Genomic DNA, 15,209 nt, shown 5'->3' on the forward strand with positions numbered 1-15,209 from the left:
GGCCTCAGTTCCACCAAGCTAAACAGATCCAGTTCTGTCCCATTTGGCTTCTGCTGGGCCACACAAATCTGCCAGCACAGAAAAAGAAAGGAAAAATCTATTTGCCAGCACCGGTTACAAAGCAGAGCACGCACGTTCGGAAAGCTTCATCGTGCTTTTAATCACATTGAGGTTTCTTACAGAGGAATCCTGTAGGGACGGCTGTTTAAATAAGCCACAGTAAAGTTCTGGCGGCACCCCCCACCCCACCCCAGACAATACGCAGGACGGCTTTTTTAAAAAGCCAAAATAGAGCTACATTTTCCACACCCTCAAAATGAAAGGGCTTTGGAACTGCATGAATAAGGGCAGAGATCAGTCACTTTCCTTACAAGATTTAGAGATGCTCGCTGGGGTTTCTGGTCTTTAATAAAACAGTGGTATGACTAGGGAGGTGCCGGCCTTGCTCCTTTGAATCCAACACAGTCTAGAGAGGCCGAGGAGTTTGCAACAGATTGAGGCCACGCAGCAAACCAAGTCAGGATGCACCACAGACAATGTGGGGAGCGGGACTGTTCTTCGTACAAGTGCCCAGGGTGTTCAGAAAACAAAGCAAGTTGCCCGTGTTTCAATGCAACAGTTTCAGTCCAAGTGCCTTTAGGTCCCAGGTGTGGGAAGCAGCATTCCCTAGTGGCCAGAAGTGAAGAGGGGCAAATACTTTCCAATGAGGCCGGGGTGCCCGTTCTCTCCTCCACACAGTCCAATGGAAGATTCGTTCCCACCGCTGCCCCCCAACCGCTGCCGCTAGGTTCTGTTCCGAAAAGAGCGGCGAGAGACCCCGGCGCCACTAGATGGATTCTATCTGCTTGCGCACTTTCTCCAAGGCTCTGCGGTCGAGCATGCGCTGCCGACATACCACCAGCAGGGCGAAGACGGCCGCCACGCCAAGCATGGCGCCCTCGAACTTCCAGAAGATGCGAGCTTCCATCTCCATGGAACGGCAGCTGCAAGGAGAAGGCAAGATGAGCACGACCCTCTGCTGACGGAGACACAGAGGAGGGAGCATGCAGAAGGGAGTGGTGTGCGTTCCCATCCCAAGATGCCCCACACGACACAACAGCGTAAGGGAGACAGGGATGGCTGGAAAGGGGTGTTGGTTAGGCCCTTCACCTGCAAGTCGAAGCACAGAACGCATCAGAGAGGTGGGTTAAAACAGGCTGGCTGCTCCCTCTAGTGGCAAACTGAAGAGCCAAATACCGCGGCTATGTGACTAAAGGTTGAAAGGGGCAGAGGGACTGAGAATAATAATAATAATAATTTATTATTTATACCCCGCCTACCTGGCTGGGTTTCTCCAGCCACTCTGGGCAGCTTCCAACAGAATATTAAAATACAATAACCTATTAAACATTAAAAGCTTCCCTAAACAGGGCTGCCTTCAGATGTCTTCTAAAAGTCTGGTAGTTGTTTTTCTCTTTGACATCTGATGGGAGGGCGTTCCACAGGACGGGTGCCACTACCGAGAAGGCCCTCTGCCTGATTCCCTGTAACTTGGCTTCTCACAGGGAGGGAACAGCCAGAAGGCCCTCGGCACTGGACCTCAGCGTCCGGGCAGAACGATGGGGGTGGAGACGCTCCTTCAGGTATACTGGGCTGAGGCCGTTTAGGGCTTTAAAGGTTAGCACCAATACTTTGAATTGTGCTCAGAAACGTACTGAAACGAGATGAAAGCTAGCTCATGGAAACTCTGGCGTTTGCAGAAGAACAAATATTGGGTGGGATCTTCAGGGATTAGTTCCCCCTGCAAAACAAGCCTTCTCAGCGGCCATGGAATGCTGTCTGTCAGGAGGAACAGAAAACCAGCGGGAGGGTAGGGACGGGAGGGAGTATTCCTGACCGACGGGAGAGCTGGTTGGCTGGGCAGGGGTATTCAAAAAGAGAAGAGAAGAGAAGAAAAACCTTCTTGCTTCTCAGCTTTCAGACTGCCATGTTTCCCCCCCCCCCTTTAACCCAGAGGCTTACAGGGCCCTTCCTGCTTCAGTAGGAAGTTGTTAGCAGCACATCTGAGGGCCATTGAGTCCAACCCCCTGCAGTGGGGGAATCTCAGCTAAAGCATCCATGGCGGATCAGTTACAGCAAGGGTTGCAGGGCAGTGGAATTGCAGGTAAGAGATTGCAGGCAAGAGGCAAGATCAGAGACTTCAGGGACACATCCCAGCCAGGAACAGCCAAGGAGGCTTTGAATCAGGGCTGGTGAGGTGTGTGGCCTGAAGAGAGCCTTAAGGGCCAGATAAGAAAGCTTTGGAGGGCCGCCTCTCACTGCCAGAGGCTCGCCTTCACCGCCTTCCTGTGTAACTGATCTGCGACATTAGTAAGCACCCCTTGCTCCAGCAGGGTCTGCTACTGGCCACTGTCAGAGGCAGCACCCCAGGTGACAAGGCACACTGCTCTCCTCCTCCCAGTGAGCTCACCTCTTGTATTCTCCCTTCTTGGAAGCGCTGCAGTTGATCTGCTCAATGAAGCCCGTCACGCGGCATTCTGTCATCGTTTTCTACAACCGAGAGCACATGTTTCATTAAATAACACAGCTGCCAAGCGCATGCAGTTCAGTGCTTCAGAAAAGCTGTTGCAATAATCAACCGAGGAGCTGATCACTTCTGACCGGGGCATGGGGAACCCACCCCTTCCCCATTCTGGTTTAATAGAATATTGGCTTTGCATCACACAAAGGACCCGGGTTCAACCCGCAATGGCATCTCTGGGGCTGAAAGACAGCCCTGCCTGAATCCCTGGAGTGCTCCTGCCAGTCAGTTTGAAGGCAATAATGAGCTTGATGGACACTGGTCTGAGTCACTGTTAAGGCAGCTTCCTATTTAAGTTAGCCTTTTATTCAGAATCTTGAGGACTAGCACCTTTATTTTTTAAGGAAGGAATACAGTATAGATCAGTGATAAAAGCATCTGGTTTGTATGCATAAGGTCCCAGGTTCAACCCCTGAGATCTGCCTGTAGGGCTAGGAAAGATTCTCCATCTGATACTCTGGAGAACCGTGGACCTGTCAGTGTAAACCAGGGGTCAGCAACCTTTTTCAGCAGGGGGCCTGTCCACCGTCCCTCAGACCATGTGGTGGGCTGGACTATATTTTGGGGGGAAATAATGAACGAATTCCTGTGCCCCACAAATAACTCAGAGATGCATTTTAAATAAAAGCACACATTCTACTCATGTAAAAACACGCTGATTCCCGGACTGTCCGCGGGCCGGATTTAGAAGGCGATTGGGCCAGATCTGGCCCCCGGGCCTTAGGTTGCCTACCCCTGGTGTAAACCATACTGAGCTCAGTACTGGCCTTGACATCTTTCTACCTTCTGTGTTATTATTGTATTGAAGCTTCTGTGTCCATTATCTTATTTTGTGGCATTAAACGCCACAGTGGATAAGATACCGTATTTTTCGCCCTATAGGACGCACCAGCCCATAGGACGCACCTAGTTTTCAGGGGGGGAAATCAAGTAAAAAAAATGACACCCCCCCCCCCGCAGCTCTGGACCTTCTCCCTGCTTTTGTGGGAGGTGGCGGAATTCCCCCACCTCCCACAAAAGCCCAGCATGACTCCTGCGGGCTTTTCGACCAGGAGGGAGAAGGGACTGAAACGGCCAGTCAGTCCCTTCTCCCTCCTCGAGGAAAAGCCCCCAAGAGCGGCACGCTCTTTAAAGGGTGCGTGGCTCCTGCGGGTTTTTCTAGGAGGTGGGGGAATTCCCCCCCCCCTCGTAGAAAAGCCAGCAGAAGCCGCGGAGCCCCTTTAAAGAGCACACGGCTTTTGCGGGAGGGAATTCCCCCATCTCCCGCAAAAGCCCACAGGAGGGTTGGAGAGTAGCGGGAAGGCATCGCGCGCCTTCCTGCTGCCCCCCCATCCTCTGGGGCTGGCCATGGGGGAAGCGCTGCTTTCCCCGCCGCCAGCCTCAAAGAGCAGACTCTCCTGGCTTCAGCGGAAGCAATGCGAAGCCTCCGGAGCACAGGCTTCGGAGGCTTCGCGTTGCTATCGCTGAAGCCAAGGAGCCTGCATTCGCCCCATAAGACGCACACACATTTCCCCTTCATTTTTGGAGGGGGAAAAGTGCGACTTATAGGGCGAAAAATACGGTATGTTTGAAAGTGGGAATATCAATCTCTTTTGCACATATTTTAGCAAGCAGTTAAGGCGTTTCATTTTTACCCTTGCCCAACTTTTTGTTCCTGTTGGGAGGTTCACTTACCACCTGAAAACTCTGGCAGGGAGCGCACTGCTGGGTCACCACGAAATCCTCACTTTGCCAACACGGCGTGGCCCCAGGCAAACTGGCTGCAGGAAGCCAAAGAGGAGATCAGGAGTCAGCTTCAACAAAACAGACACACACAGCTCTTTATGCAGCGCAGAGTTAAGCTACACAACTCACGCTCGCAAGCGGCGGCAACGGGCACTAACTTGGATGGCTTTAAAAGAGGCTTAGGCAAATTCATGAACGAAAATGCTATCAGTGTTCTTACTGGCTAGATAGGCCATTGGCCTCACCCGGCAGAACTGCTCTTAGTTTTCTCCCTCTATCATAACATTAGAACTCGTAGGCATCCAATAAAGCTGAACATTGGAAGATTCAGGCCTGATCCGCAGCGCACAGTTAACCTGCGGAACTCATTCCTGCAGGAAGCAGAGATAGCCGTCAATTTGGATGGCCTCAAAAAATGATTAGACACATTCACGGAGCTGGACCATAAAGAAGGCTGATAGCCAAAGAATTGATGCTTTTGAATTCTGGTGCTGGAGGAGACTCTTGAGAGTCCCATGGACTGCAAGAAGATCAAACCGATCCATTCTGAAGGAAATCAGCCCTGAATGCTCACTGGAAGGACAGATCCTGAAGCTGAGGCTCCAAGACTTTGGCCACCTCATGAGAAGAGAAGACTCCAGGGGGTCACAAAGAGTCGGACACGACTAAACAACAACAACAAAGGCTATCAACGGCTACTAGTCACAATGGCAACGTTCTGCTTCTACTGTCAGAAGCGGCAATACTTTAGAGCATTATATGCTAGGAATTTTGAAGGTGGGCAGAGAACTATTGATGTCAGGCTTCCAAGAGATCTGGTTGGCTACCGTAAGAACAGGATGATGGACTAGATGGGCCACTGGCCTGATCCAGCCATAGGGCTCTCCTTACATTCTGCTGAGCATCATACTCAAGGGTGTTTTGAGAAAATTAAGGGCCACACAGCCAGGGAATGACACACATTCAGATCTTTTTCAGCACCATTTTATGATACCTTTCCTGCCCTCCACTCCACCTCGGTTCTTCCAGACAAAAAAAAAACTAGAAAGCAAACTACAACACAAACTCACATAGCCAAAACAGATACAATTATGCTCTCTCACCTGGGTTTTTCCCATCACTTTCCAAAGCCACTTCAGCCAACCTGCAAACAGGACAGAAAAAGAAGGAGAGAGAGAGAGAGAGAACATTGCAGAGAGATCAAAATGAGAGGTAATGGGGACAACAGGCTAATCTGTCACTTTAAAGACAATTGGGGGCAGTCCTGGTGGATAAAACCAAAAGCCTATCTAGTGCCGTTTCTCACAGTGACCAATCTGTTGCTCCAATGAAGTCCACAGGTAGGGCATAAAAGCCACAGCTCTCCCACAAGTTTGTCCCCATCATCTGATTAACAGAGTCAGCTCCAGTTAAATTGGTGGAAAAATAATTAAAGATCACGTTGCAAAATACAAAGAAGAACAAATCTTGGTGAAGAAGAATCACACAGCTTCCGCAAAAGCGCAAGGCTTGAGACTTTGTAGCTTAGGGGGTAAGGGGGGGAGCCATTACTTTTTAAAGTGATATCTCACTGTTTTCAATGTATGGTGTGAACATGGTTCCAGGCAAATGCATTTAGAGAATCTTTAGTGTTGGTTGCTGCCTTCAGTAATGCACCTAAGATAAAATATCTCGTCAGGTGCAGAGGGTCATTTTCCTCTCGTTTTCTTTCTTAGACACGACTTGCAGCAGAGCATCAGACGCTTAATCTTAATGTTGTAAGCCAAAAATGGCTTATCTTCTGAGTTAAAAGGGATCCCTGACCATTAGGTCCAGTCGTGGCCGACTCTGGGGTTGCGGTACTCATCTGGCTTTACTGGCCGAGGGAGCTGGCGTACAGCTTCCGGGTCATGTGGCCAGCATGACTAAGCCGCTTCTGGCAAACCAGAGCAGCGCACGGAAACGCCATTTACCTTCCCGCTGGAGCGGTACCTATTTATCTACTCGCACTTTGACGTGCTTTCGAACTGCTAGGTTGGCAGGAGCAGGGACTGAGCAATGGGAGCTCACCCCGTCACGGGGATTCGAACCGCCGACCTTCTGATCGGCAAGTCCTAGGCTCTGTGGTTTAACCCACAGCGCCATCCACGTCCCATTATCTTCTGAGCTACGGCAATACAACTCGAGAGTCAAGAGGAGTTAGGAGTCCATTGTTGTTTACTGCAAAGCAATAGGTTACAGTCGAATCTTTTCGCAAAACTGCAACCCCGCCCCAGAGTCAGGGCGGTGGTATTTATAACATTTCAAACGAATGTCCAATCCTGCATTGCCAGGGATTGGACTAGATGAATCTCAGGGACCCTTCCAACTCTATAATTCTATTATTATTTGTTTATCAAATTCTTCTCCCATAATTACATTTTCCAGAGCTCCCAAAGAAGAGAGAGTGCTTGCTAAACCACTCCGGGAATTGTAGCTGGGGGGGGGGGGAATAGGCGAGTCACCTAAGGGCTCTCAACACCCTTAGCAAACTACATCTCCCAGAATTCTTTGCGGGGAAGCCATATAAAATAGTATAAAAGCGATTATTTAAAGGTACAGTGTGGACTCATCCTTGCGGCGCTCAGGTGACCACCATTCACTTGGAAGCCCCACTTTCCCCTTCCCCAAAAATGCCCGAGGCCCTCCACCCACCCTTAGCCCCTCATAACTTACCCGGGGGCAGCAACGACGAAGCCCACAAGCGCAGCTATAGCCAGGCGCCATCTTGGCCCCATCATTGTTATGAGGCGGGGCTTCCCGGCACCTACTTCCGCCTCACTCATAACGCTCACGCGGGGCATTCTGGGAAGAAGGTTGTTGTTTGCCCCCTTACGCACGCACTGCGCACGCGCGGGCCGATTCCGGGGAGGGGAGTTCAGTTCTGCCTCAAAGAGGTTTCAGCCCAGTCTCTATGATGCCTTTATAGTGATTTCCGGTCCTCTGCCGCAGCTGGGAGGAGCCGCCATGTGCGGGGCAAAAGAGTGGTTGTTGAGAGTTTGTAGGAAATGGTTGGGAAGTGAAATGATGAGAGTGACGAGGACGAGGCACTTTCTTTTGCTGCGGGGGTTTCAAATAATCAGGTCCTCTAACCTCGCGCCTAGGGAGCATAAAAACTTTAGAACCTTTTTTTAATGTACGTGTTATGTACTGAAGTTCTCACTCTGGGCCAGCAGGGGGATACTGTAGATAGTTATGCAAATGAAGGATCGAAAGTGACATTCAGTGATTGGATGGATACTGTAGATAGTTATGCAAATGAAGGATCGAATGTGACGTTCAGTGATTGGATGGATACTGTAGATAGTTATGCAAATGAAGGATCGAATGTGACGTTCAGTGATTGGATGGATACTGTAGATAGTTATGCAAATGAAGGATCGAAAGTGACGTTCAATGATTGGATAGTTTTAGAAAGTTGTTACAGTAACGAGGTACTGGAGCTCTATATAAGCAGGCTGACTGAGCCCTTCAGTTCAGTTCTGTTTCAGCTTACAAATAAAGAGCTGCTTTGGAAGAATTGCTGTGTCGTCTGATGTGTTCACCCACAACTTAATAGTACGCAACCACAGCGGCTATAACTTTAATAGCAAAAAACTGGAAATGTGACTCAATCCCCACAAAAATTGACTGGCAAGGGAAGATGATAGAATATTTAGAACTTGCGAAAATAAATGGGAGAATAAGAGGGAAATCAAACCAGAAAGTGAGTAAGGATTGGATAATATTTAAAGAATGTCTTAAAAAGTACTGTGACAATGCAAATCTCCTGACAGATTCAGACTGAATCTTGAATTACAAAGAAATTGTAAAAGCAAAAATTTCTCTTGATATGCAACAGGAAAAAACAACAAGAAGTGCGTATAGACCAACAATGCGTAAAAAGTACAATAAGGTGAATCGGAAGTCAGTGTGTGTAATGTTAAACGATATGTTGTTACCGTTAGTGTCTATGGTTTGTTTATGTTGCTTTTTGGTTTATGTTTTATGTAAATTGTTTTGCAATAAATGAATTAAACCAGGCATCCCAAACTCGGCCCTCCAGATGTTTTAGGACTTCTTCTTCTTCTTCTTCTTTGGCGATCACTCATAGCTGAGTAAGATTGTCTTCCATGAACACGGTTTTAACAATGAGTCCGTAAGTGACCGTGGAGACCAATTCTGGATCCACACATCCTTCCACAGTGGGGACATAGGTTTCCGGGCGTGAGTTGATCACAGTGTGGATTTGCCAAGCGTGCCTTCCTCCTAGCACATTTTGCCCTTGCGTCCTGAGTTCGAGTGTCTTCAAAGCCCATGACACCTTTGGTAAAGGCTGTTCTCCAACTGGAGTGCTTGCAGGCCAGTGTTTCCCAGTTGTCAGTGTTTATACTACATTTTAAAGATTTGCCTTGAGACAGTCAACTTGGGACTACAACTTCCATCATCCCTAGCTAACAGGACCAGTGGTCAGGGATGATAGGAATTGTAGTCCCAAAAACATCTGGAGGGCCGAGTTTGGGGGGTACCTGAATTGAACAAACTCCTGCGAAGACCCGAATCTGCCTGCAGATCTGCAGGTGCGACCTTCTTGAAATGCCTCCTCCCGCGTGGGAGACAGATGGACAGGTAAAAGGAAAAAGGCGGGAGAAAGGAGACTGGAAACCCTTCCAAACATACAGTGAAACTGGTTTAACTTGCCAAGCTAAGTCTTGTGTGTGGAGGCATGATATACTTGTGAAGCCTAGAAACTGGAGGTTGTAAATCAGGCATAGGCAAACTCAGCCATCCCGATGTTTTTGGGACTACAATTCCCATCATACCTGACCACTAGTCATGTTAGCTAGGGATCATGGGAGTTGTAGTCCCAAACCCTCTGAAGGGCCGAGTTTACCTATGCCTGTTGTAAATCCACCCTTTTAGATAATGCTAAAAGTGGAATTAAGATTGCCGGAAGAAATATCAACAACCTCAGATATGCAGATGACACAACCTTGATGGCAGAAAGTGAGGAGGAATTAAAGAACCTTTTAATGAGGGTGAAAGAGGAGAGCACAAAATATGGTTTGAAGCTCAACATCAAAAAAAGGAAGATCATGGCCACTGGGCCCATCACCTCCTGGCAAATAGAAGGGGAAGAAATGGAGGCAGTGAGAGATTTTACTTTCTTGGGCTCCATGATCACTGCAGATGGTGACAGCAGCCACGAAATTAAAGGACGCCTGCTTCTTGGGAGAAAAGTGATGACAAACCTAGACAGCATCTTAAAAAGCAGAGATATCACCTTGCCAACAAAGGTCCGTATAGTAAAAGCTATGGTTTTCCCAGTAGTGATGTATGGAAGTGAGAGCTGGACCATAAAGAAGGCTGATCGCCGAAGAATTGATGCTTTTGAATTCTGGTGCTGGAGGAGACTCTTGAGAGTCCCATGGACTGCAAGAAGATCAAACCTCTCCATTCTGAAGGAAATCAGCCCTGAGTGCTCACTGGAAGGACAGATCCTGAAGCTGAGGCTCCAATACTGTGGCCACCTCATGAGAAGAGAAGACTCCCTGGAAAAGACCCTGATGTTGGGAAAGATGGAGGGCACAAGGAGAAGGGGATGACAGAGGACGAGGTGGTTGGACAGTGTTCTCGAAGCTACGAGCATGAGTCTGACCAAACTGCGGGAGGCAGTGGAAGACAGGAGTGCCTGGTGTGCTCTGGTCCAGGGGGTCACGAAGAGTCGGACACAACTAAACGACTAAATAACAACAGAAGTGGAATGCATATAGAGGTAAGGAAAGCAAACCACGGTTAGGTGTTGTTTCCCTTGGGCGCCCATCCTGTTCTGCGAGCGGAAATGGCCCTTCTTCCGCCGGGGACTTTTCTCACTCCGCCCGCGACTTATTTCACGCCGCGTTTCCTTTCCCCACTTCCGACGTCGAGGCGGACTCTGGAGGCCTCTGGAGTCGCGCTGAAATGACGTGGGCGGGAGGCGCCGCTGCGAGCGCGCGGGGTGCTGTTGTTGCACGTGGCGGCGGCGGAGGGGTGAGGATGGCGCCTCTAACGGCGGGTGGCGGAGGTGGGCAGGTGGGTGGGTCTGCGTCGGGCCTGGGGCTGGTGGTGAAGAAGGGCTGGCTGGCTGGCTGGAGCCCCGGATTAGCTGGGGAGGCGGGAAGGGGCCGCTGCCCCTCCCCCCAAATCAATAAAGATCAATAAAAATACATAGCAGACAGAGGTTCTGCCCCCCCAAAAAAAATCCTGGCTACGATCATGCGTGGCGGGGACGATGAAGAGGTGGAGGGCGGTGGTGGGGTTCCGAGGAGGAGGAAGGTAGGGTTGCCAGAAAAATACAGGGCAGGGAGGTGCGGTCCGGGGAGGGGATATTACAATGCCGTATAAGGTAAACAAGATATAGCTTAGGGCCCCACTCTCTTGGGCCGCCCCCCCCCCAAAAAAATTATGTATTTGTAAATTTTTAAATTATGTATTTGGTTTCTTTAGGCCAGGCGTCCTCACCCTTGGATCCCTAGATGTGCTGGGAAGAAGCGAATTTGTACCTTTCAAAGCTCTACACATGACCATGCACCAGCCTTCCTCACAGGTTTGCTCCCTTACCCATCCATCCACCCATCACAGTGAATGCTTTGGTGAAAGGGTGGGATATAAAAGTGAAAAATAATACTACACATCTGAATTCTTTATGAAGGTACCCAATAGAGGGTTCTAGTCTTTTTCCTGAAGGATACATGACTTGCTCAAGTAATTAATTTTCTGTTTTGTATTCTTTTGTAGGGCTCTTCGCTCTGTTATAGGAGGCAATGCTGTACGGTGTTAACTTCCAGTTCCAAGTTCCGTTCAGTCTTTCGCCATCTTTCTTAACGGTTTTATCTACATTCTGTGCTTCTGCGTGACAAAATGCCGAAAAGAAAATGTAGATTTTCTGTCGAGCTGCAGAGGAAGTATACCTGTTTCAGAAGAGGTAGAGATGACTTCGAAGGTGAATGCCTGGTATGTAGACCGGGTACGTTTGTCTCTGTGGCACATAAAGGAGGACGTGACCTGCAATCGCACATGGACTCCGAGAAACACAAAATAGCAATTCGAGGAGAAGCTTCTTCCGCAAAATTGGCAAACATTTTGGTAAAACCCTGTAACAGCAAATGGGAAGATGAAGTGACCGCAGCAGAAGGGACTTTCGCTTTTCACACCGTCAAACACCACCACAGTTATAATGTGATGACATGCACATCAGGCCTCTTGAAGACGATGTTCCCGGATTCCGATATTGCAAGGAAGTTTTCAAGTGCAAAAACCAAGACAGAGGCAATTGTAAATTCTGTATTGGCTCCTGATTGTTTGGAAAGCGTTCTGAAAAGCCTTGAAGAAAACGAAATAGGTTATTGTGGCGTTTCTACTGACGCGAGTAACCATGGTCCGGTCAAGGTGGTTGCAATAGTTATTCAGTATTTTGACTGGAAAAGTGGCGGTTTGCAGTCCAAAATAATTGAAATGAAAAGCCAACCCAATGAGAGCGCAGACACAATCTTTTCGTACGTGAAGGAAACTCTTGAGAGTAAAGGACTGCTAAAGAAATGCATAGCGTTCACAGGTGACAACTGCAACACAATGTTTGGAGGGACACAGCAGGATTCAGCAGGAAGGAGTGTGTTTGCAAAGTCGAAGAGTGAGCTGGATAACAAAACTTCACTTGGTGTGGGGTGTCCAGCGCACATTTTGAATAACTGTGTCCATCAGGCAGCAGACACGTTGGACGTCGACATTGAGAGCATCATTTTCAAGATATACCAGTACTTTCACATCTATAGAGTCCAGACGGAGCAGTTAAAGGAGTACTGTGAATTTGTGGACACTGAATACAAAAAGCTGCTGTCCCACAGCAAAACACGCTGGTTGTCGTCCTTTCCGGGCATCACTAGACTCATTCAAGTGTTTCCAGCCGTAAAGGCATTTTTCCTCTCGCAGAATAAACCGCCAACAGTGTTGCAGGAGTTTTTTGAGCATGAGCTTAGCAAGGCTTACTTATTGCACCTGCAGTCTCTGATGAGTATGTTTCACTCCTACGTTTTAGAACTCGAAAGGGAGAATAATTCGGTTGTGGAGATTCTGCAAGTTCTGCTTTGTGTCCAAAACATGCTCGCTGAACGCAGGAGCAACAGCTTCATGTCCCTCAAGGTCAAGAGCCTTCTGAAAGAGAAGCGTGAGGCGGGTCTCGGCGCGGAGTGTGACAAATTCTGCGCAGAGGTTAATAGCTTCTATGACAGCTGCATAGAGTATCTGGAAAAATGGATGGAGCCCATGAAGGAGTTTTCATGCTTCATGTGGATGTCTCTTAGTGAGTCGCTAGAGTGGGACAAAGTAGGACCTTCCATAAAGTATCTCCTGGACAGGGATGTGTCCATAGATGAGGGGAAGTGCTTCGATCAATTCTGCAACCTTGAGAAGTTTGTGGATCAGTTTAAAGGTGACGACGAGTTCATTAAGCTCCAGGCACACCAGAAGTGGACCAAGTACTTTGAGACTTCCAAAAACGTTATGTGCCACTCGGAACTTTTGAAGATGGCCCAGGGTTTTTTTGCCCTCGCGTCGCATCCTGCAAACGCGGGGTTCTCTTTCTCTCTGAGCAAAGAGAGAGGGAACTTATCCTTGGACTCGCTGCGAAGCATGGTGCTACTGCAATATAATTACAAGCACGTTACGTGCAAGGAATTTCACGCCTATCTCTTAAGCAATAAGCAGCTGTTGAACAAGATCAGATCTACAGAGAAATACGCTTGGGCCAAACAGCGTCGGACAGAAGAACGAAGTGCCTCTGAAAGTGTTTCAGGAATTTCATACAGCGTACCGATGTATTGAAACACATGTTCTATTTTTTTTATTGTAATTTGAGCACATTTACTTTCACAATTGCTTACGTATTCGATTATAACCACCTCGATCGTTTGTATTACTATTATTTTGAAATGAGAGTTGTCATAGCGATCCGTAGTTAAAGACAGAAGTCAGGAAATGTGTATTCTTTTTTGCTCTTCAAAATATGGCATCCCTCTTTATCTTGTCGTTTCTGTATACATTAGCAAGAGACGCTTCCCCAAGATGGCCGTCCCAGCTCAGATTGACTGGCTAGTTTGTTTATTTGAAATAATAGAGTGAGAGAAGCGGGAGGCAGGGCATGGTTGATTCCCTTTGGTTAACTGCAGTGAGATTTGTTTGCATGTTTGGAGTTGGGGGGAGGAAGAAGAAGAAGAAGAGTTTGAATTTGATATCCCGCTTTATCATTACCCGAAGGAGTCTCAAAGCAGCTAACATTCTCCTTTCCCTTCCTCCCCGACAACAAGCACTCTGTGAGGTGAGTGGGGCTGAGAGACTTCAGAGAAGTGTGACTGGCTCAAGGTCACCCAGCAGCTGCATGTGGAGGAGCGGGGAATCGAACCCGGTTCACCAGATTACGAGTCCACTGCTCTTAACCACTACACCACACTGGCTCTGGTTGGATTGTTGGGTCAAGTAAAGCACATTGATTTGTATGCTGTTGGTGGATCCTTGTTGACTATGGCTAGTTTTTAAACACTGCACCGATAAACTAGTTTGGGCCAAGACTTTTCAAAACGCAGCAGGCAAAATAGCTGCCTTAAACAATCATAGAATCCTAGAGTTGGAAGAGACCACAAGGGCCATCGAGTCCAACCCCCTGCCAAGCAGGAAACACCATCAGAGCACTCCTGACATATGGTTGTCAAGCCTCTGCTTAAAGACCTCCAAAGAAGGAGACTCCACCACACTCCTTGGCAGCAAATTCCACTGTCGAACAGCTCTTACTGTCAGGAAGTTCTTCCTAATGTTTAGGTGGAATCTTCTTTCTTGTAGTTTGGATCCATTGCTCCGTGTCCGCTTCTCTGGAGCAGCAGAAAACAACCTTTCTCCCTCCTCTATGTGACATCCTTTTAGATATGGCGATTGGGCATTGGGAACGGCAAGCTTGGGAACGAACATACAGTGGTACCTTGGGTTACAGACGCTTCAGGTTACATACTCCGCTAACCCAGAAATAGTACCTCGGGTTAAGAACTTTGCTTCAGGATGAGAACAGAAATTGTGTGAACTTTGCTTCAGGATGAGAACAGAAATCGCGTGGCAGCAGCGGGAGGCCCCATTAGCTAAAGTGGTGCTTCAGGTTAAGAACGGACCTCCAGAACGAATTAAGTACTTAACCCGAGGTACCACTGTAGTATATTTGAGGGTGAGGGCAGGGCTGGAGCTGAGTGGTAGGTTATCTGCTTTGCATGCAAAAAGTCCCTCGTTCGATTCCCAAGGGCTGGGAAGATCCCCTTCCTGAAACCCCAGAGAGCTGCTGCCGGTCAGTGTAGACAGTACTGAGCTAGGCAAACCAGTGGTCTGACTCAGTAATGCCACCATTCCTTTTGTGGAATGTATGTGGGGCATGCAAGAAATGTTGCAGTATGTGGCCTGCTCCTTTCGGGGTGCCAGCCAGCCAGCTGCAGCCTTCCCAAGGTACTCCATTCCCTCCTTCCTTGATTTCGCCTGGCTCCTAAAGACATGCAATGACAGTGCCAGGCAGGCCTCTCCAGGGACAGCGTTTCGCTCACGGGAGGCACTGCAGAAAAGGGAAGATGGGAGCCGGACTCCAACCACATCTAGAAGGCCACAGGCTCCCCATCCCTGTCTTAAAGGTAAAGGGACCCCTGACCATTAGGTCCAGTCATGGCCGACTCTGGGGTTGCGGCGCTCATCTCGCTTTATCGGCCGAGGGAACCGGTGTACAGCTTCCGGGTCATGTGGCCAGCAGGACTAAGCCGCTTCCGGCGAATCAGAGCAGCGCACAGAAACACCGTTTACCTTCCCGCCGGAGCGGTACCTATTTATCTACTTGCACTTTGACGTGCTTTTGAACTGCTAGGTTGGC

At 48.6% G+C, this 15,209-nt stretch overlaps 2 protein-coding genes across 4 annotated transcripts; one reads left to right on the forward strand and one right to left on the reverse strand.

Annotated features, from left to right (window-relative positions):
* Nucleotides 1-135: 135 nt before the first annotated feature.
* Nucleotides 136-7,130, reverse strand: JTB (jumping translocation breakpoint). Its single transcript, XM_079958516.1, has 5 exons — nucleotides 6,980-7,130; nucleotides 5,389-5,429; nucleotides 4,235-4,320; nucleotides 2,450-2,529; nucleotides 136-983 (listed from the first exon to the last, which is right to left on the reverse strand). The coding sequence occupies exons 1-5, from the start codon at nucleotides 7,105-7,107 to the stop codon at nucleotides 827-829; spliced, it is 492 nt and encodes a 163-aa protein (XP_079814642.1). The 5' UTR covers nucleotides 7,108-7,130; the 3' UTR covers nucleotides 136-826.
* A 3,137-nt stretch (nucleotides 7,131-10,267) lies between these two features.
* On the forward strand, nucleotides 10,268-13,228 carry LOC307205554 (uncharacterized protein). Of its 3 annotated transcripts, none has more exons than XM_079958072.1 (3): nucleotides 10,268-10,354; nucleotides 10,769-10,868; nucleotides 11,060-13,228. In XM_079958072.1, exon 3 carries the CDS (start codon nucleotides 11,183-11,185, stop codon nucleotides 13,139-13,141), a length of 1,959 nt encoding a protein of 652 aa, XP_079814198.1. In that variant the 5' UTR covers nucleotides 10,268-10,354; nucleotides 10,769-10,868; nucleotides 11,060-11,182; the 3' UTR covers nucleotides 13,142-13,228. The 3 variants fall into 3 exon arrangements, with proteins under 3 accessions (XP_079814198.1, XP_079814199.1, XP_079814197.1); XM_079958073.1 differs by having other exon boundaries at nucleotides 10,274-10,346; nucleotides 10,769-10,973; XM_079958071.1 differs by having other exon boundaries at nucleotides 10,274-10,346.
* The last annotated feature ends 1,981 nt before the right edge of the window (nucleotides 13,229-15,209 follow it).

The sequence above is a fragment of the Podarcis cretensis genome, assembly GCF_951804945.1.
Source record: "Podarcis cretensis genome assembly, chromosome: 16".
Classification (NCBI taxonomy): Eukaryota; Metazoa; Chordata; class Lepidosauria; order Squamata; family Lacertidae; genus Podarcis; species Podarcis cretensis.